Source organism: Colossoma macropomum, unplaced genomic scaffold, assembly GCF_904425465.1.
Source record: "Colossoma macropomum unplaced genomic scaffold, Colossoma_macropomum, whole genome shotgun sequence".
Classification (NCBI taxonomy): Eukaryota; Metazoa; Chordata; class Actinopteri; order Characiformes; family Serrasalmidae; genus Colossoma; species Colossoma macropomum.
In genome coordinates, this window is record NW_023494789.1 from 42,831,826 (window position 1) to 42,853,110 (window position 21,285).

General features: G+C 39.8%; 2 protein-coding genes across 2 annotated transcripts; one reads left to right on the forward strand and one right to left on the reverse strand.

Moving 5' to 3' along the window:
- Positions 1-452: 452 nt before the first annotated feature.
- atad5b (ATPase family AAA domain containing 5b) lies at positions 453-16,243 on the forward strand. The gene is made up of 15 exons (XM_036569692.1): positions 453-913; positions 2,196-2,358; positions 3,871-4,234; positions 5,491-5,579; positions 5,784-5,929; positions 6,388-6,550; positions 6,985-7,155; positions 8,042-8,175; positions 8,853-8,946; positions 9,037-9,101; positions 10,730-10,915; positions 12,385-12,870; positions 13,473-13,768; positions 14,815-14,967; positions 16,165-16,243. Exons 1-15 carry the CDS (start codon positions 851-853, stop codon positions 16,241-16,243), a joined length of 2,652 nt encoding a protein of 883 aa, XP_036425585.1. The 5' UTR covers positions 453-850.
- Positions 16,244-16,300: 57 nt separating this feature from the next.
- On the reverse strand, positions 16,301-21,279 carry tefm (transcription elongation factor, mitochondrial). Its single transcript, XM_036571415.1, has 5 exons — positions 21,125-21,279; positions 19,793-20,238; positions 18,828-18,977; positions 17,435-17,875; positions 16,301-16,770 (listed from the first exon to the last, which is right to left on the reverse strand). Exons 1-4 carry the CDS (start codon positions 21,168-21,170, stop codon positions 17,450-17,452), a joined length of 1,068 nt encoding a protein of 355 aa, XP_036427308.1. The 5' UTR covers positions 21,171-21,279; the 3' UTR covers positions 16,301-16,770; positions 17,435-17,449.
- Positions 21,280-21,285: the final 6 nt, after the last annotated feature.

Below are 21,285 nucleotides of genomic sequence, written 5' to 3' on the forward strand. Positions count from 1 at the left end.
ATTGGGAGTGGTTTCTAATAAAGTGGCCAGGGAGATTGGTGTAAATTAGTGTAGATTATGGTTTATTTTACATCTTTCCAACAAACTTAATGAAGTGGCTTTACAGTCTGATGTATTTCTTTACATTTGATCCACAGGCGTCCGTAGGGCCTGTGAGGATGATGATGGTGGGTCTGTCTGGAATGACTCTGTCACATTCTTCTTTCTAATGTCTCTGTGTGAGGAGAAGTTACTCTCAGCCGGGTCTGCCTGCATCCCACAGTGCATCAGTGGTGCTGACGCGTTCCAGAAGATCCAGGAAAAGAGCAGTGAGGTCCAACCAAAGTTCAACAGACTGAAACGACAGAAGAAGACGGCAGGGAAAGAAAGTCCAGCTGCGATTAAGACTGGATATGATGTACTGTTAGTCAACTGTAATGAAATCCGTTTGGAAGCCTATAATAAAAAATGCTTGTTAACAGCTCAGGCGTCCACCAAGAACATAAACAAGAGCGAGGCGGGGCCTCGGAGGGAGGGAGGTGGACGATGTTCTTCACCAAAACATGACCTGCTACCTTTAAAGAGGTCTCTGAAACAAAGTAAGCTGAACCTGAAGGAGGTGAAAGCCAGCTGTGTGCAGCTAAATGAGGACAACACAGATGGTGTCCAGTGCTTCAGCACTGCTGACTCAGAGACAGATATCATTGACCTTTGTGGAGATGATGAGGCCCATAAACATGTTTCCGTGGTAACCGCAGGACATGTGAGAGAACAGAGATGCTATAATGACCCAGCGCAAGCTTCAGTGACAGAAACCATCAGGATCAGGAGATATGATGGTGATGTCCAGCCACTTTTAGCCATAACTGAGATGCAGAAAGCATCTCGTTCTCATGACTCCTTATTCAAATCAGCAAAGAGCCACAAAGAAACTGTGAGTGTGTTAATAAGTCCAGTCTCTGCTATTACACAGTGCAGTTAGAAAGCCAGGGAAGGGGAAATCTACCGTTATTTCTAAATTTCTCCATAATTAAGAGATGTGTTTGAGATGTAAACAGAGTGATTCAGAAGGGTTTGGTATGAAATGGTTCAGATTTCTTTACAGTGATGGTGATAGGAACCAGGGGTCGCCATGACTACAGACTCCATTTTGCCTCACAACACCCTGCATATTGTGTATCCCTCCACCATAAATGGAATTTTAAGACCAGAATCTCCTTAAAATACTGTAAAACAGTGTCTCAGTCATCAGACAGTGTATTCATACCCATTTCATGTAGTAACTTTCTGTGAGGGAGCTTTTAGAGGTGGACATCTGGTTCCTATCACCACCACTGTGAACAATTCTGACTCTGTAAGTTTCTGTAGAACAAAGCATTTCAAACCAAACCATTCTGAATGACTTTGTTCACATCTCAACCACTAAATTAGGCAGAAATCTAGAAAAAATAGTGGAATTGCCCCTTAATGATTACTATTTTTGTATGCAAAAGTTTAGGTGTCCTGGTCAAATTCCATGTTGTTGTTGATTTCAAGTGTGAATAAGTAAACACATCCTCTACAGAGAACACACTTCTGCACATTTTCCTGTAAAAGTACTGTTTATTTGCAGAATTTAACTAATTGTAAAAAAAAAGAGATAAAACACAAAACATGGCCTGTGAAAAAAAATGGCCCGTTATTTCCTTCCAATATGTTAGTCAGCAAAGTAAGTTGTGCACTAAAATTTGCAGAAGAATGTCGTATTTGAGTGTGTTCTCTGTAGAAGATGTGTTAACAATTAGGTGTTCGAATGGTTCTATTTAGTGCTATGAGTTCTATTTAGAGCCATTTCATACCTAAATGGTTCTTTGCATGGTGAAATGGTACTTAAGATTGATGGAGAATGTGTTATATATGGTTCTATATAGTGCCAAAAAGGGTTCTGCTATTGTTCTAAATAGAACCACTGCTTTTACTAAAGAACACTTGAAGAGCCATTTTTTAGGAGTGTAGAATGAATTAACACACTCACCACTAACCCCCCCCCCACACACACACACGCTGTTGTTCTGGTAAGAAAATAAAAGCGTGGTGCATTAGAGATGCATTAAACAAAATGAAACAAATAAAAGTACAAGTCCATCAAACTTTTGATGGTCAGTGTAAAGGTTCTGTTTTTGGGTGTGCTTTACAGTCTGCTGTGTCATGACTCTCTTTCCTCTTCTTGTATCCAGTTTTCTCTCCAGAGTTCAGGATGGAGGGAAGGTTTTTCTCCTGAAACCCGTGAGGAGCTGCTGCAGCGGATTCAGACTCAGAACCAGCTCTTCCCCGTCCGCCGGTTCTTCTCCCTGCTGCTGGAACATCAGAGCCAGTCTGAAAAGAGTTTAAACAGCCGCGGTGAGACACTACATTATTATGACTGACAGGGTCAGACTGCTCATGTGCTGCCAGTGTTTCTTAACTTACTCTGTTTGATTTACTTCACTAAAATGTTGATAGATTTGTATTTTCAAAGGATTTTTACTTCTCATTTATATTAAAGAGTAGTAGATTTTCTCCTCAATTCCATTTGTTCCTAATTCTCTCTTTTTTTGGCTTTCATTCTGTTGTGTTGATTCAGCTCCTGTTCTGCTTTACAGTCACTCTAGATCAGGGGTGTCAGACTCATTAAAAGGGCCATATTAAAAAAATCTCATCATATCTGTGGGCCAGAGAAAAAAAAGTTTGTATATCATTTTTAATTAATGTGCTATAACCTGAACTGGCCATTGTCAGCAGTAAAATACAGACACTTATAATAGACCTTGAAATATTACATGGACACTTGAAATATTCAAAATTTAAATGTCCCCAGGACAACAGCTCAGTGTTTTAAACCTACCTATTTCCTTGAACTAGACACCTGGTATCCTTTCTTTGCTGCAAGTTTTTTTTTTATTTAAACTTGGGCTCCGTTTCAGAGCTGCTGAGCTGATGATAAGTGTTTATGTTGGTTGAACTGCAGCTGAAATGCATTTTGGTGATATGACTGGCGTGGAATTGTGTAGAATTGTGCTGTAACTGCTGTCCCATAGACTGTTGTTGGGGTAGGAGAGTCAGAGCACATGTTACATTGCAATGCATGCTGGGGACTGTAGTGCAGCACACTGTGAAACAAGCTAATATTAATAGAAAAATAAAATACTTTGCAGGCCAGATATAATTCAGGCCCATGGGTCTCGTGTTTGATACCTGGGCTCTAGAGCTTTGGCATTTTATCTCAGATCAAAGGGATCTAAAAAAGAGAAGAACAGAGTCTAATAAACTTCACTTCCTAAGCGACTTCTTATTCGCCAGCTTGATATGCCAGTTTTCCGTTCCACCTTAAATGGAGCAGCTGTTACATTCTAGAGCGAAATCGAGTTCCCTGGTGTGATAAACCATTTTTGTTCACTTTAAATTGGCCTATAGTCACATTTTATTTACATTTACAGCATTTAGCAGGCACTCTTTATTCAGAGCAACTTAGAAAAGTGCTTTGTTGTCCACCCAGAGAATGTATCTTTGCTAGTACAAACAGGTTAGAGTAAAATCTACCCCTGAGCTCAGATATTGCTAGAAATAAAAGCCTATCTTGATACCTAGAGAAAAGAAACAGGTTTAGACATATTGCAACACAGTACATTTCAATAAGTACTTATATTAGTGCTCCTTTAAGTGCTTTAAAAGAGATGTGTCTTCAGTCAGAGAGTCAGCCAATTTTATAATTTCTGAAAAACTGATGGACGCAGCAGCCGTAACTAAGGCAGGCAGGACTTGTCAGAAACCTTCAAACAGTCAGTGATCCAGTTAAACTGAGGAATCGTGCTTTGTGAGAACCTCGTGGGCTGAGAAACATGAGTCTGTTATGTGTTTGCTTCTCTCTTTCAGGGTCAGAAGCGACTGCTGCCCGACCTACACCGGTCTCTGAGAAGAGGAAACAGGACACAGAGTTTCTCCATGATGACCATCCCCCGAAATGCCAGCGATGGAACCGAGACGCAGTGAGTGTTAACGTCCCTCAGAATCCTGACCAGCTTCACATTAAACCCGCCAGCAGGAGCAGACTGAGCGTGAGCCGGAGGAAGAAACAGCAGAGCACACCTCCACCTGCTCAGAGTGTGTATTCTGCAGGAGAAACCACACCACCGGAGTGTGTGCTGAGAGAAGATGACGTTCTGTGGACGGAGAAATATCAGCCTCAGTGCTCAGAGGAGATCATCGGGAATTCAGCCGCAATGAGGAAGCTGCACAGGTGAGTAGAGTAGCCTAAATTAATACTTAATTAAAAGCATCACAAAATACACTGCATGGACAAAAGTATTGGGACACCTACACCTTATACCTACAGGAGATTTTATGACATCTCATTCTAAATCCATGGGCATCAATATGTAGTTGGTCCAGCTTTGCAGCTATAATAGTTTCCACTCTTCTGGGAAGCTTTCTACAAGATTTTGGAGTGTGTCTGTGGGAATTTTTGTCCATTCATCCAGAAGAGCATTTGTGATGTCTGACACGGATGTTGGAGGAGAGGACTGGCTGACAATCTCTGTTCTAGTTCATCCCAAAGGTGTTTGATGGGGTTGAGGTCAGGGCTCTGTGTGAGCCATTCAAGTTCTTCCACACCAGACTCACCCAGCCATGCCTTTATGGACCTTGCTTTGTGCACTGGGGCTCAGTCATGCTGGAACAGAAAAGGTTCTTCCCCAAACTGTTCCCACGTAGCTGGAAGCACACAATTGTCCAAAATGTCTAAATGCATTAAGGGGTCTAGGCCAACCCTTGAAAAACAACCCCATAGCATTATCCCTCCTCCACCAAACATTACAGTTGGCACAATGCAGTCAGGCAGGTAACGCTCTCTTGCCATTCTCCAAACCCAGACTCTTCCATCAGGCTGCCAGATAGAGAAGCGTGATTTGTTACTCCACAGAATGCGTTTCAACTGCTCCAGAGTCCAGTGGCAGCGTGTTTTACACCACTCCATTCAACGCTTGGCATTGTGCATTTTGATCTTAGGCTTGTGTGAAGCTGCTCGGCCATGGAAACCCATTTCGTGAAGCTCCTAATGTGCAGTTTTTTTGCTGATGTTGCTTCCAGAGACAATTTGAACCTTGTTAAGGAGTAATTCAACAGAGGATGGGCACTGTGCTCCTCAGCAGGCCCACTCTGGGAGTTTGCGTGGTCTACCGCTTCATGGCTGAGCTGTTGTTACTCCTAGACACTTCCATTTCACAATAATAGCACTTACAATTGACACGGGCAGATCTAGCGGGAAAGAAATTCCACAAACTGACTTTTGGCAGAGGTGGCATCCAATGACAGTGCAATGTTTAAACTCTTAAAAATCAGTGAAACTTACATTCAACTTTAACTAAAGTGTCCTGCAACTCATTTGCAATTCATCCGTAACAGTTGCAAGCGTCTCAACTTCATAAAAACAGGCTCATCGGTGTGCTTAGTTAAAATCTCTTTTACTGTTTTCAAATCTCTCTGTTGCGGTAACAGCTGGCTCAAGGAGTGGAGGATGAGAGCGGACGTGGAGGAAAGAAGGAAAAGACAAGAGGAACGACGCAGAATGCAGGAGGAGAGCAAAGGTAACGTACACGCCCATAGTACTGTGCAAAAGTGAGGAACCGCCCCCCCTTCCCTTCTAGTCAAAACAGCTATTAAGTACAAGACTTTCATTTTTCAGTTTTGGGGAAAAATTTTAATTACACAGAAGATTTGATTTTTCACCAAACTGTCTCCATTCTCACATGTTCTCACATTTAGTGCTGTTGTGTCCCTCCTGTGTGCAGAGTCATGGGACTGCGGTGATTTCGAGGGCGAGATGGTGATGGTGGACTCAGAGGCGGAGCTGTGTAATACTGTGCTGATTCAAGGACCTGCAGGTGCCGGCAAGACTGCAGCAGTGTACGCCTGCGCACAGGAGCTGGGATATAAAGTATGCAGACAATGGCCAAACCCATTTCTTATTTTTACCCCTACCCCTTGTTTTTGAGTGTCACCTTGCCTCTTGAGTTACAAGGGTAGTGGTTGAAATCTTCCCTACAAAATGAGACCCTCAAATAAAAAAGAACATTACTTCATTAACAGGGTACTAGTGCTGCTCTGTAGGCGACCCTGCTAGTCTGCAGTGATAGCAGAGGAGGGTAAAGTTCAGCAACCTCACTGCTAGGCTTTAGTTACATTTAGGGAATCATATGCATTCAAAGTGTACAGTGTAGGAAAAACACTTTACATTGCTTCATTGGGAATGGGCGGGGCTAAACTGCTGTCAACTGAATGGGTGGGGCTAAACTACTGTATGATTAATGGGTGGGGCCAAACTGCTGTCATATGTAAATGCTAATTACTAAAACTCAACCTCACTCTATGTGCTGTCTTGCTGTCTCTCCACAGGTTTTTGAGGTCAATAGCTCGTCTCTGCGTAGTGGTCAGATTGTCCTCTCGCAGCTCAGAGAAGCTACTCAGTCTCACCAGGTGGGGGTGCTGCAGTCTGGCTCCACAAAGCCCCAAAACAGCCACAGCACAGACCCTCCTGCAGCTTCTACGGTGGCATCTAGTGAGTTGACTGAAGTCTAAACCATGATCTAACACAAGAGTTAACATATCTAATTAACGATTAATAATAATTACACTAACCTAGCGCAGAACAGGAGAAAGGGCTAAATGGAACAGTAGGGATGTTTAATATTCATGGCCCAGTGATAATGATCTTTATTTTGGCATTTTAGTACCATGTAAAAGTCTTGGACACATGTTAATAACAACACTTTTAGCCTTTTGGCACAATTGAAAATCATTTGTTTTTTATTGTTGTTGTTTTTGGTGCCTTATTCTATTACAATTGTATTTTTTTTTACAATTTTATTACAATTGTATTTTTTGTTGTTGCTGTTGTTGTTGTTGTTGTTGTTGTTGTTGTTGTTGTTGTTGTTGTTGTTTTTCCTCCTTTTTTCTAATGCATATTTTTTGCTGTATGTTACTGTGTTTAAGGAAAAGATGCTTCCAGAAAACTCCTCACATCCACCACAAAAACCTCAGTGAGCTCCCGTAATGCTCCCAGAAAGAAAAGTGCTGCTCCACCGGCTGTAACCCTCAAAAACTTCTTCAAGAGAACCAACAGGCCTGTGGACAAAAGCACTGATCGTCCTCAAGACCCAAATGGTACATCTACGAAAATAGATCTTACACAGATCTTAAAATAAACGTCTGGGTGATATTCAGGTCACCAGCTGTCTTGGGCTAAATTACACTAATTTTGTGGGAATCTCCTGTTTTAGTCTAAAAACTAGTCCATATGACTTGTTCTTAAGTGCAAACATCAGAATGTTGTGGAACATTTGGTCATTTGCCCTTAAAACAGGTGAAGAACATGAACTCTCACAATACTGAGTTCCCTTATGCCTGATAGTTGGTTTGGTTGATGTTCAAAACATCCCTGAATGTGTTTCCTTATGTAACATTTATAGAGTTTTATTAAGAGTTTTATTGACTGGATTTTGAGTAAAGCTGATGAATCTGTGAAGCAGTAATATCAGTTGATTTTATCAGCCAGAAGAGATACCAGTTGGGCTGTGTGATTATCACTAGGCTTAATCTGTGTCCAGAGTTCTAACCACAACCTTAAAAAAGATGGTGCTTCCACGGTTCCTTAGTAAAGAAAATGGTTCTACATAGAACCAATAAACTTTGCGTGATTAAAGGTTTCTTTGCATCATGAAAGGGTTCTTCAGATTGATGGAAAATTTGCATGAATGTGCTAAAGACAGTTCTATATAGAACCTTTTTGAAAAGTGTTCTTGTTGTTACAAGCTTGACATTGTAACAATAGAAGAACCCTTTTTCGTGCTATATAGAACCCTTTTCAAACCTTCCATGGCACATTTTCCATCAGTCTGAAGAACTTTCACAATGCAAAGAACCCTTTAATCGTGCAAAGTGTTCATGGTTCATGGAGTGTTCATGATTCTATATAGAAGCATTTTCTTTACTAAAGAACCCTTGAAGCACCATTTATCACTCATTTATGATATTTTTGTCCCTCCTGCAGGTTCTGATGAAACCAAACCTGATGTGATTATTGAGTCTGATTCAAATGCTAAAGACTCCGGTGAAGAACACGTACTAAACGCTGAAGACCGAAAAAACAGGACACCTCCCATATCTCTCATACTGTTTGAGGAGGTAAAGGGAAAATATCACATAAAATACAGGATACTAAGGAGCAATACCAGACCAGGGTGGACGATGTATGATATTTTATTGTTAATGTAATCATTTGTATTATCGTGATACACAACATGCACCTCTGTGCAGATTGTAATAGTATTTATTAGTCAGTATTCAAAGAACACTGACTAATGACTGGTAATGGCTAGTGATGATTGCATGTTTCATTACTGAGAGAGCAGAATTAGCCCTGTTTAATCAGCCCTGTTAAATTGGATTTGGTGCAGCGCTGTTCATTTTTAAATGTTCAACACATTTTGCCAGAATATTGTGATCCGCATCATGAGATACTTCTTTTTTTTTTCCCATATCGCCCGCCCCTACTGGGCCATATGACATATTTATCTCCCATTGTTACCTATTGTCATGACATGTATGGGGATGTCAAATTGCAATGAACAAAGTCAATAAACAGTTTGCTTATAATCTGTGTTACTACATTAGAGATTACTTTGTTTAGGCATAAACAGTGTCTGGATATCAGCATATGAAAATAACCAGCTTCAGCAGCTTCAGCATGCCTTTTGCACATCAGCTTACATTTTATATAGCTTTCTCTGTCATCATTGTCCTAATCATTATCATTAAATGCTAGTGTTTTTGAATTCCTCAACGTTTAATACTGTTTGCAGGTCGACATCATCTTTAGTGAGGATGTGGGGCTTCTCACAGCCATTAAGACCTTAATGACCACCACTAAGAGACCAATTATACTGACCACTAACGGTGAGTTCTGTTTACTTCAGAAAACTATTTTAAAGCTATCCGGATGTGTTTGTGTTCAGAATGTAACTGTGCAATACTAAATTTTCACAGATCCGCTGTTTAGCAAAACTTTTGATGGCCGTTTTGAGGAGGTCCGTTTCAAAACTCCTCCAGTGGTAAGTGCTGAACTATCCGCACAATTGGTTGTCATCAAAACCACTGCCTTTACCTATACTCCACCTATTCCACCTCCACCAGTTTAGCCCTGCCCACTCACACTGAAGTTATAAGGAGTGTTGCAGCCTGCACTGCTGTGCTATATTTTGTTTACCTCCCTCTCATGTTTAAGACTGATATATGTAAACAGAAGTGGGAACAAGTCACTAAGTTACAAGTGACAAGTCTCAAGTCCTGACACTCTAGTCCCCAGTCAAGATAGTCGAGTCTCGATTCAAGTCTGGAGTTCCACTCCAGAAGGTGAGTCTCAAGTTGAGTCCCACATCAATAGTCCTAATCTTCAAGTCCTAAACAAGTCAGTCTGCATTCTTCAGCTAATTTAAGGCCATAACACTGAATAATGGTAACAATCATATAGCTTTTTAATGACAGCTTGTTAGCATTGTATGGCTGTATATTAATTAATAATTAATTAATTATTTATTTATTTATTTATTTTTTTTTATCCTCCCAACTAAAATATAAAATCCATAGTACACAGATAACCATGACAAGCATATTGTATACACAAAGAGTAGTGCAAGCCTAAGTTGACTTGTTTTTGTCAGCAGCTTCTTATGAGGATTTTACATTCCGGCGCCTGACTGCAGCACCATTTAAGGTGGAACAGCAGATTCTGGAAACTGGCAAACAAAAGTCGGCCTCAGCTTTGTGGTGAAAGCTGCACTTGTTTTACCTGCAGAATCTGTTAAAATCGTTCAAATAGTAAGAGTTGTGTTTCTTTGATTTGCTACCACGTAGCTGGAGTTTAAGAGCAGAGTTTGGCTTATAGATGCTGTTGATGCTTCGCTTGTTTCCAGCTTATGGAGGCGATCTTGAACTCTAACTCTTGTCTTCCGAAATAAACCTGCTGTATAATTAATTTACGGCAGAAAACGAATCCATTAGAATGAAAACTAAGCGGCTGTGTAGAGTCCCGTCTGCAGTCAGACTCTCCACGTTTCTCCCAACCAGTCTCGAGTGTTTCCGAGTCGTAAGGCTGAAGAGTCAAAGTCTTAGTCAGTGGTGTTGAAGTCAAAGTCAAATCACAAGTCTTTCTCGATTTTCTCAAGTCAAGTCTCAAGTCATCAAATTCGTGACTCAAGTCAAGCTCGAGTCCAAGTCGTATGACTCAAGCCCAGACCTCTGTATGTAAATGACCTGATTTCTGATTGACTGCCCTGTATTGTGCCTTATTGAAAATAGCAGTGTTGGCAGAAACACTCCTTATAACTTCAGTGTGAGTGGGCGGAGCTTAACTTGGTACACTGAATAGGTGTACATATGTAGATGCAGTGGTTTTCATGACATCAGAAACACTAAAACACTAAAAAATGTGGAAACAGTACTGTTAATATGGGCTTGGGAGTGAATGATACATTTTGAGTAGTGGATAAGATTATTTTATAAAAACGTGAGGGAAAAAAATGATTTTTGATTTATGGGACGGTCTGTGATGAGTGGAATGATACAGGTATGGTAAAAAAAAGGAAAAAACACACTTTGCAACCAGTCGGATTTTGGTCGGACTAACAATAAATAAAACATTAATAAACCCAGTGGTCCTGTTATTGTGCCTCTCTAAAAGGAGACTACCAGAAGCTACCTGCAGTGTTTGTGTTTGGTGGAGAGCGTGTGGCTGGACCCAGATGACCTCAGCGTCCTGCTGGCAGAGTGTGAAGGGGACGTTAGGAGGAGCGTGTTGGAGCTGGAGCTGTGGACGCGCAGTGGAGGAGGAAAGACACGCCGACACATTCAGAACACAGCACTGACCGTGAGTCGAATCTCAACATCACTGCAGCATTTCACCTCCAAATATTCAGCTGAGGAACATAAATACATAAAATACTTCACTCCATGCTGTAACAGCTCTTTTTGAATGAGGCAGCCAGTCAGAACAGAGCTTATTTACATGTATTAGTCTTACAGGAACAGCAACAAAAACAGCCTGTTTAATTCTAAAGGATAAACAGAGGCTGGAAAATGAACATGTAAAAATTAATTGATTATTTTTGGTTCCCCATATATTTCACAAGTGGGCCTTGAGGAAAATGTACGATATGGGCCCTTTAATGTTTCACGAGTAACACCACTCGCACAATCCTTTAGTGACACGGGAAGCTGTTGGTATTTAAATAAATTTAGCAGAGATATAACAAGAGATTTTGTAACTGTTGACTTCTCAGAGTCTTTCTTCCTTGGAGATACAAGACCTTCTTGTAATTATTTTTCAAAACACTTTTGACAAAATATCTTATGATAGGATTTAGTATCAAAATAAAAATATATTTATATGTTTTAAGTAAGTTTGACCCAAGACAAGCATCATAATTGTTGTTTCATGTAAAAATAATACCTAAGCATCTCTAAAAATAAATATAAAAAGAAGAGTTATCATCATTTTTTGTATTTTAGCATAAAAACAATACAACAAAGAATATTCAGACACCAACTTTCCATGGTTTATTTTTATTTGGGCTCATTTTCACAGCTTCAGAGTTGTAGGACAGTGATTGAATGACACAGCTACAATGCTAATGTAGATTAAAAAGTAATGTAAAGCTTATACCCCACCAATTTGTCTCATGCAAAGTTGTTCAGTATATCTAATATCCTTGATGATGTGGTTGTATGGCACACTGTTATGTATAAACATGGACTAAAGCACTTAAGCATCGCTAAAGCAGTAGCAACCACCTGGAAGACTGATTTTATTTATTTATTTATTTTTAAAGTCTGTACTTTAGTCTATGTTTATAGATAACAGTGAGTCATAGAGTGTCAGAAACCACATACATAAGTCTATTAGAGATACTGAACACTGCCACATGGTTTGAGAGAGGTGTGTGATGATTTAGGCATGCAGTTAGCACCATGCTAATTGGTGGGGTATAAGCTTTTATTAGCTCCAGGGCTAAAACTGAGGAAGTAAACTTTAGGCACTTAAACACGGCTGATCAACTTCATTTGGGGTAAGAGTGGAAAATGGGTACATTTAAATGTTCTACATAGTACCAAAAAAGGGTTCTTTGGCTTATAGTGGAGCCCTTTTGGTACTATATAGAACCCTTTTCAAAAAGGGTTCTTTAGAGAACCATCTACAACTCAACACAAAAAGCCCTTTTATGCATGCAAAGGTTCTTTGAGTGTTCATGGTTCTATATGGAACCATTTTCTTTACCATATTTTTAAGAGTGCAAGTAATTTGGTAACATTTGTGTCTGTTTCTCCTGGCTGTATTAGTGTGGCTCCTGGGCTGAGCTGGAAAGCACTGGGTGTTTGGATGTCCTGATGGAGATTTGGAGGACGGGACGGAGCCTTTTCTACTCAAACCTCAACCTACTTTTTGCTCCGCTCTCCAGAACCTCTCAAAACACAGATAAAAACACTTCTGAGGTGGACAGCCTTAAGTTTAAGGAGAAATTGGAAAAAGAAGAAAATTCCCCCAGCTTGAACGAGACAAGGCCTGGAAAGCTTTCTAGACTGAAAGTGAAGAAACATAAAGCTGCTGGAGATGAACTGAAAATGACACACTCTCCCTGCTCAAAGCTTGCCCGTCTTCACCTGGATATATTTAACCAATCCACTTCTCCTGTAAAATGCCAATCAGAACATTTCTCAGCTGAAGAAAGTTCATCTAAGCTTGTGTCCTGCTGCCTGGAATCACTGGCCCAGTTTTTTGACACCATGTCTTTCCTGGACTCCTGTATTTACAAGCAGCAGCTGCAGGTAGGAGTGGGCAATATGATGATATGTTATCGTTATCATGGTAAATTGGTGCAAATAGAATGCTGAACAGTATATTCTTTTGTAGATACTGTTGTGAGATTAGACAAGATAAACGGATATAGATACAAATCCCATTCAGCATAAACTGTAGAACAGACTCAGTTTATATCACAATACCTACATTTAGAGCCAGTTATTCATTCAGCCTAATGAGAAACTGTAGAACAGACTCGGTTTATATCACAATACCTACATTTAGAGCCAGTTATTCATTCAACCTAATGAGAAACTGTAGAACAGACTCAGTTTATATCACAATACCTACATTTAGAGCCAGTTATTCATTCAGCCTAATGAGAAACTAGGTAAAATAGGTTTTTTTTTTTTTACAATATGTTAAGCTCAGCAAATTAATATTAATTGTACATTAAATTGTGGAGAGCTATGTTTTTTGAGAATGTGTTCACTTATTTACACTCAATAAAACGTAATTTGACAGGAATGTTCAAACCTTTGCATGCGACTGTACATATTGTGTGCTGTAAAAGTGTCGATTGTCGTGATTTTCTGACTTTATCCGTATCTCCCACCCTTAACTGCAGGTTCCTGGACAGTGCCAGTCTGGTCCACAGGGCTGGATGGGTGCCAAACTGACGGACAGTTTAGTGGACGAACTGAGAGAGGAGGAGGTGAATCCACACTTGGAGTGCTCTTATGAGCTCCTGGCTGTTTTGGAGTCTCTGGGTTTCCACCAGTGCAGAGGAGAACTTTCTGAGACACTGAGAAAAGCTGAAAAACTGAAGGAGGTGATGGGAGGAGAAAGATTTACTCATCTGATGGAACATCTCATCCTTTCTGAGTCAGCTGATGCTTCTGCCTCTCAGAAGAGCAAACCTGGGTGAGCACTAATTTGTGGAGGGCTGTATTTGTTTCAGAGCTGTTGATGAATTGAACTGATAGTTTGGTGATTATATTTACACAACTTTCCTCTTAATGTAGTTAATCAGCCAGGATATGTCTGGTGTTTGAAGTTTGCTTCTGTAGTTTAAGCACTGGAGTAAACATGTAATGGAAGCTTATAGCTTTATGCCAAAAATCGAATTGTTAAAGGGCCCATATTCTACATTTTTCTTCTATTTTACTTTTTTTCCTGAGGCTCACTTATGACGTTTTTGTGGATTTATGCACCAAAAAAGTTGTAATTCAGTTTTATTTTGTTACCGTGGCTTTAAGATATATGTAAATGAGCTGTGTCCTGTTGGGCTGGCCTGTATTCAAAAAGCAGCCCAGGCTGGAACTGAGCTACTCCAGGCTGAATAGGCAGATATAGGTAAAAGTGTTGTTTCTGTAACATCACAAAACTATGGATTCATTTATGTCTATGCAGCTTAGTTTGTTTAGATGGACGAGATGGAGAGTCAGCAGACAGTTCAGAAAAATTAACAATGTTTAGATACTATATCAAACTCTTTTTTCCAAAAAAGTGGAAATTTTGTTTTTCCATGACAGGAGCCCTTTAAATAATCTCCAACAGACTTGATAATGTTGTTTCTGACATTATATGACACACGGTTGTCTATAAACATGGACTAAAGTAGGGACTCTATGCCTTTGTCCATTTTTATGGATGTCTTGTCTAACAGATTAGATCTGTGGTCAGAAGGGAAAATGTGCATATTTGATTTTTCTCTGAGCTGCCCCTTTAAATCATGTACTGCATCCTTTATAGAGTAAATTAGCCTAAAAACATTTACAAACAAAAGCCCTTCAGTACGTCAGGAGACTGGAGGTCAGTGCGCTGGTCCAGTGATATTCTGATGCACGGCTCATGACTTGTGAAAAGTGCTAAACTTGTAAAGACTGTTTAAAGTTTTGAACGAAACCTGACACTAAAATAACACTAGATTACTACACATGGCCTTATTTATCTTCTTGTTGTTACAGTGCTGACCAAAAGAGCAAAGAGGTCATCAACAAAGTGTTGTCTAGTAAGGCGTTCCGTTGTCATAGTAACAAGAACGCAGTTGCCGTGGACTACCTGCCCGTCCTTCGCTGTATATGCAGAATGGAAAGAGCGAAGCAGCAAAACAGACCCAGGTGATGTGTGGTGTATAGTTGATTTAACTGAATCAATCAGATAAAATCCATTATTATAACATTTTCTGGTTATTTTCAATCATTAACAATCCCAAAATACTAAGCATTTCCCAAATTCAGTTCAGAAAGACCACAGTATTCAAAGTTTGTTGCAACAAACTTGATTGAACTCAAAATGGCTTTGATTTTTAGCTGATGAGTTGATTCATGTGGCTTGAGGCAGAAAACACTAAATCATTAAAAAAACAAACATTCCTTTGAGTTATGAGTAACCGCTTTTGGTTCCCTGAAGACCCATGTTTGATTGAGAGATATCAACTGTGAAGAACATTTTAAAGGCTTAAAGCTGCACTGTGTAAGTTTTGGAGGATTTGGGGACCTCTCTGGTGGAAATGTATAATTGCACACAACATTTGGTTAATATTATTAGAGTTTTGTAGTGTGGGTTATGCTTTGGACCCCTTCCAAATCTCATGAATCTGATGATTGAAAGAGAATGTAAAAATGTGAGTGAATTATTTGCTATTGTCAACATACCATCATCAGCATAATGTTGATTTTGAGATCATTTGAGATGAAAACATCGAGCCAGACCTTCTTTTTGAGTCTGTGCGTGTCGTTAATATGTAAAGACGTACGATGTGGCGTGAAAAACTCAACGCCTCTGACTTTTAAATGACTATTTCAGGCTTTACAGGGCGACTCGCAGCAGCACGTTCACCATTTTTAGCCTATTTTTATTGTTCTCAGAACGTGGCACTTCTCTCAGTTTTAACTTTTGATTTTTTTTTTTTTGTTTTTAACAAAACAATCTCACATAGTGCAGCTTTAAAGAACCTTCACATAATGTAAAGGTTCTGTACCCGGTTGAGTTTATGCTATGTGGAGGTTCTTTTAACTTCTTTTAACATCCTCCTTTAAACTGGGGTTTGATCCCTCCCCTGGGCATGCAACCTACACTATACCAATAAGAGTCCTTGGGCAAGACTCCTAACACCGCCTTTGAAATTGAAATTGTAAGTCGCTCTGGATAAGAGAGTCTTCCAAATGCCATAAATGTAAATGTAAAGGTTCTTCACAGTTGCGCATCTCCAATTCAAACCTGGTTCCACTGAAAGCTTTCTGGCACCTTTCTTTGTTCAGAGTGTAGACAGTGATTCATGTGTGTTGATCTTCATCTCATTTTCTCAATTACAGATTTTTACATTATTTGAGTGACATTCGCCTGCCTCTCCCCAAAAGCACTCTCAAACTGCTAGCCTTGGATCTACACTGATACAGCTCCTCCTGGATAATCTGTATAACAGCATAATAATAAGAGGAAGAAGATGTGAAAAGTGTCAATTTTAATAATGTATATAATTTTCTAATTTATTGATAGCCTTATGCTCTAGACATGGTTTTAAATGAAAAGTACCCTCATGAACTGTTACTGTCCTCACATTTAATTTAACACAATAAATATGCAATTTATACACTTTCCTTTTAGCAACCAGGCTCTAGTTGTGCATTTAAAAAACGCCTTCCTCTAATTAAGGCAGCAAGAACAGAGAAAAACTGTGCTAGATCATTAGTCTGAGGTGTTCATAGCTGGAAAGTAGAGGTTTGTGGGGAAAGTCCATCTTTATTATAGAACAATGCTGGAACGACAGTCTTACAGCTTCCAAAGAACTGGATGTCCTGTACACCATGAAAGTGATGCACTCTTCTCGCTGCCAGTCTTAAGATGGTCATCACTCAGGCCGTGTGCGTCCACCATATTTCACTTGTGCTGCACACAGTGCAGACGTAGGATGTGTCAGTCTACAAAACATCAGAACAGAATGTAAATTTGTATGATTAAAATAAATAGTGTGTGGACACCCCTTCTACCTGAGTTCAGGTGTTTCAGCCACACTCATTGCTAACCGGTGTATAAAATTAAGCACAAAGCCTTGCAGTCTCCATAGATGAACACTGGCAGTAGAATCGGTCATACTGATGAGCTTAGTGATTTTGAATATGGCACAGTCATGAGATGCCCCCTTCAAAACAAATCAGTTTGTGAAAAGTCTGCCCTGCTAGATCTGCTCCAGACAACTGCAAGTGCTATTACTGTAAAATGGAAGCACGTAAGAACAACAATATGCCACGAAGCGGTAGACCACAAAGATTCACAGAGCGGGACCTCCGAGTTCTGAAGCACGTAAAAATCACCCATCTTCTGTTGCACCACTCACTACAAAGTTCCAAACTAGCTCTGTTATAGCTGCAAAGTGGGGTGGGTGGGGGGGTGCAGGATGTTCAATAAACTTTTATAGGTGTGATGATCAGGTGTCCATATACTTTTGCATATAGTGTATCACTTCAACTGAACTACAGTGTGTAAACTTTTTGAATAATTTACAGTGTTGACCCCTTTGGTGCCTAATTGTTAGAGCCTTGCTGAGCACAGTTTGAGGTTCTAAAACCTTTTTGCTCCACTCACATGTCCATCTGTCCTTCACTCTGTGAGCAGCTCGTAGAAAGCCACAGCCTGCAGCAGTGCGTCACACAGCTCCTCCCCTCTGTTCCTGCTGTTTATGTGGAACGCCCCCTGATACCTCATCAGCAGCTCTCTGGGGAACGTCACCCGTGGATACTTTTTCGTCACAGACTCAGTCATCATCTGCCTGACCGTCTGAGCGCCGCTCGTCCGACTCTCGCCCACCATCAGGCTGAAATGTCGGCCCACTGTGGTGCGCATCATGTTTAAAACCTTCGGGGCGGAGCCTGGCTCTCTCCTCGGGCTTAGCAGAGCGAAGAGCATGGCCTCCACCGTCCGCAGGTGAGCCATGACCGGGTACAGCGTTGTGTTCTGGAGAGATATGCCCGGCTTCTCCACCACAAACAAATCAGCGGCGGGAAGGTTTGAAACCACGGCTGAAATCTGGAGCACAAAGTGTAAAAAGAGGGTAATCCAGCGTTCAGTACCAGAGGAAGGTAGTAACTAGTTACATTCACTTAGTTACATGTACTCAAACTGATGGTTTTCTGAGTTGACGTAGGATATAAACACTGTTACAGTTTCAAAACATATTCACTTCCTATTCCACAAAGTCCATATATGGAAACTAAGCTACAAAAACAGGCTGTTCTTAGTTCACAGCTTTTGTGATGTCACAAAAACCAACACATATCCACCAACGCACATCCCCCCAGTAGTTTAGGCCTGCCCATTCACACTGAAGTTATAAGGAATGTTTTAGCTTGAACTGCTTTATGAATGAGGCAAAATACAGGACAGCCAATCAGAACAGCTCATTTACATATTAGTCTTAAAGGCACGCTAACAAAAACAGCCTGTTAAAAAGGGATAAAGAGAAGTTGGAAAATGTCATGCATAAATTAATTATCACCGATCTTCGTACATAAAATGAGACAAAAGTTATAAGTGGACCTTATGGGAAAAAAAATCTTAGAAAAATGTAGGATGTGGATCCTATAACATTTATTTATGTTCTTTTTTGAGGTTCACTTCCATTCTGCTGTGCTGGTTCAGCTCCTGTCCTGCTTTACGGTTCATCACTCCTCTCATTTTAAGACCATCAGCATTTTATTTTACACCCAAATGATCCAAAAGGAAACAAAGTCTAACAGACATCAGTTCCTGTGCTGAAAGATGCTGGATAGACTAAGAAGTTCCACTGTTCGAGTTCCTCAGTAGTCAGAGTTTTCTGAGCTGCTACTCAAAGGTATTTTAATTTTATGAATTAAAAACACTTTTACTGCAGTACAGGTTTAGGTTATTCTACACATCTGTGTCCGTTATAAAACAAGCATTAAAAAAACAGTAAAAATATAATCTCTTTTGAAAAAATACACAGAACCAACAGTCTTACATCTTCCAAATAACTGGATGCCATGTATGTCCCGTTCATGAAACTGCGGCACTCCTCCTGCTGCCAGTCTAAGATGGTCATCGCCCGGTCCACATGCGTCCACGCTATTTTATTTGTGCCGCACACAATGGAGACGATAGATGTGGCAGCCTGCAAATATAACATAAGAGAGGATTCAAAACAGGTCAGATTATACTTATCGTCATCAAACTGAACCTATTTTTTTTGTCCTGCTGCCAGTTTTTGATAGAAAAGCATTCTAAAAGAGATTTCTAATCCCTGTGAGTTTCTCCTGGTTAAATAGAAAGGTGAAAGAAAGTAAATCTTACATTAATGTATGTTAAAGGGCAATAAAAAAAAATTACAAGTTGCTTCATATGTTAACATGCTCCCTCGCCTTCTACAGCTGCACTGCAAATCCTAAAAACGTCCCCCTTCTGATGATGTGTCTTGAAGGTGGGGATCCTTTTGAAAAACTTTTGATTGTATGCCGTAATGCATGTTGGGTCCCCACTTGAGAGCGGGTTGATTGTATGCAGTAATGCATGCTGGGTATTGCAGTGAAAGACCGTTAAATAGATAAATCTTAATTGTCATTGTTTAAAAACAATTAGAAACATTTAGCAGCTCTACAATTGAAAGCAAGGGCATAAATTAAAAAAGAACATAAAGATAAATAAGGCCAAAGATGTAAAGATATATTTCAATATCACAATACATAAACTGTGAATTCTGTCAAACTGATGAGGCTGAGGGATATATCGTAACTACAGAATACTGCAAAAGACAACAAATAACATATTAAACTATTATTTTTAGACTGAAATGTCTATTTTTCCTGTAAGTTTCCATTCCAGATACAAGATTTTGTTATGTGTTGTTAGTCTCTAAAGGATTGAAATCTTTTTAAGGATCTTCTACTATTCCAGGACTTCATCAGGAAAACTATCTTGCTGTTTATTCACCTGTAAATGTGCCTTGTCCACTAATGGTCTGATGAACTTTGCAAGCTGGAGTTTCTCCTTCCTCTTCTCTCTCCGCACATCCGGGTGCAGGATGGAGTTAAACACGATGACGGCGCTCTTATGTTTTAGCAGCGGCACGTTTACAACACTTTCCAGATCTTTAAAGGGTCCGTTTCTTGTCCTGTACTCCAGCATATTAACCAGTTTTCGCCCTCTGAGCAGCTTGACCCCGGCCAGTTCAGTCTCTGACCCCGTGTTGAGGAGCTTTAGGATAGTCTCCCGCTGCTCAGAGGTGTAGAAGGAGTCCAGCGGTTTGTTTTCCCCGCAGAGATCCAGAGCTTCGATGCTGAACGGCTCCAGACCTGCAGCTGGGATCCGGACCGCCCTGCGACAGCATGTGCAGTACAGGGGGCGGAGCTTAACGGGAGGGAGGAGACCTGAGTGACCTACAGAACACAGAGTTAATTAAGGCCAATTTAATATGAATTGAACACAAACAAGGTTAATAAACGCAAAATGTTTTTAGCTAAAGGAAATAACTTTTATTGTAACTAATATTATTATTCGGAAGTCACACATATTTTAATTAATGCATATAAGTTATGAAAAAAAATCTATAGTGGGCTAATACGAGAGGAAGGTGTTACAGTATATGCAGACAATTATTATAGTTTACTATTTATTTACATTTAATTCAGTGCAGTTTTTAAAACATTTAATAAAAAACATTGTATTATTATTGTTATGATTATGATTATTATTATCATCATTAGTTGTAGTAGTAATAGTAGTGGTATTTTTGTGTGGCAATATAGCTTCTATTTTGTCTGTTCCAACTTATTAAAATCTTACAGAAACAAAATCGTGATGTATTGTGTTTCATAAAAATGTCTTTAAGTGTCATATGTTTTTGCCATATCGCCAATCCCTCCATTTAATGTTCATACTTTTATTCAAAATTACATTTTGATTCTCATTTTTGTGTTTGTTCAAATTAGCAGTCCCATGTAACCAAAAGATTGAATTTAATTTAAATTAATTTTTACTTAAGTAATAAAAGTCATTTTTGAGCTCATGTTTTGCATACATGTAACTTTACATTTTATAATGCAAATTACCTTTTCATTTTAAAGCAAATAGTTTCAAGTTACAAAAAAATCCAATTAAACGCAAAACATTAACTTTGTTAAATCCAAATTCTCTTCATTGACGCTGCTGTATCTTTGCTAGGTTAGCCAAGCTAGCTGGCTAATGGCTAAAGCAGCGGCGTGTTTTAACACTTTTTTGTCTTTATGCGCTTCTTCAAAAAACCCCGATCAAATGTGTTTTTACCTCTGAGGAGAAGAGAAGACAGAAACCGCGTAGCAACCAACATCATCGATCATTTTACTAAAATAAAGCTTAAACAGCTGAAATCTTCCATAACCTGTCCTCAACTGCTTGACAATTATGGTCCGGGCGGGATCCACAGGCTGCATGTTTTTAGTTCCGGA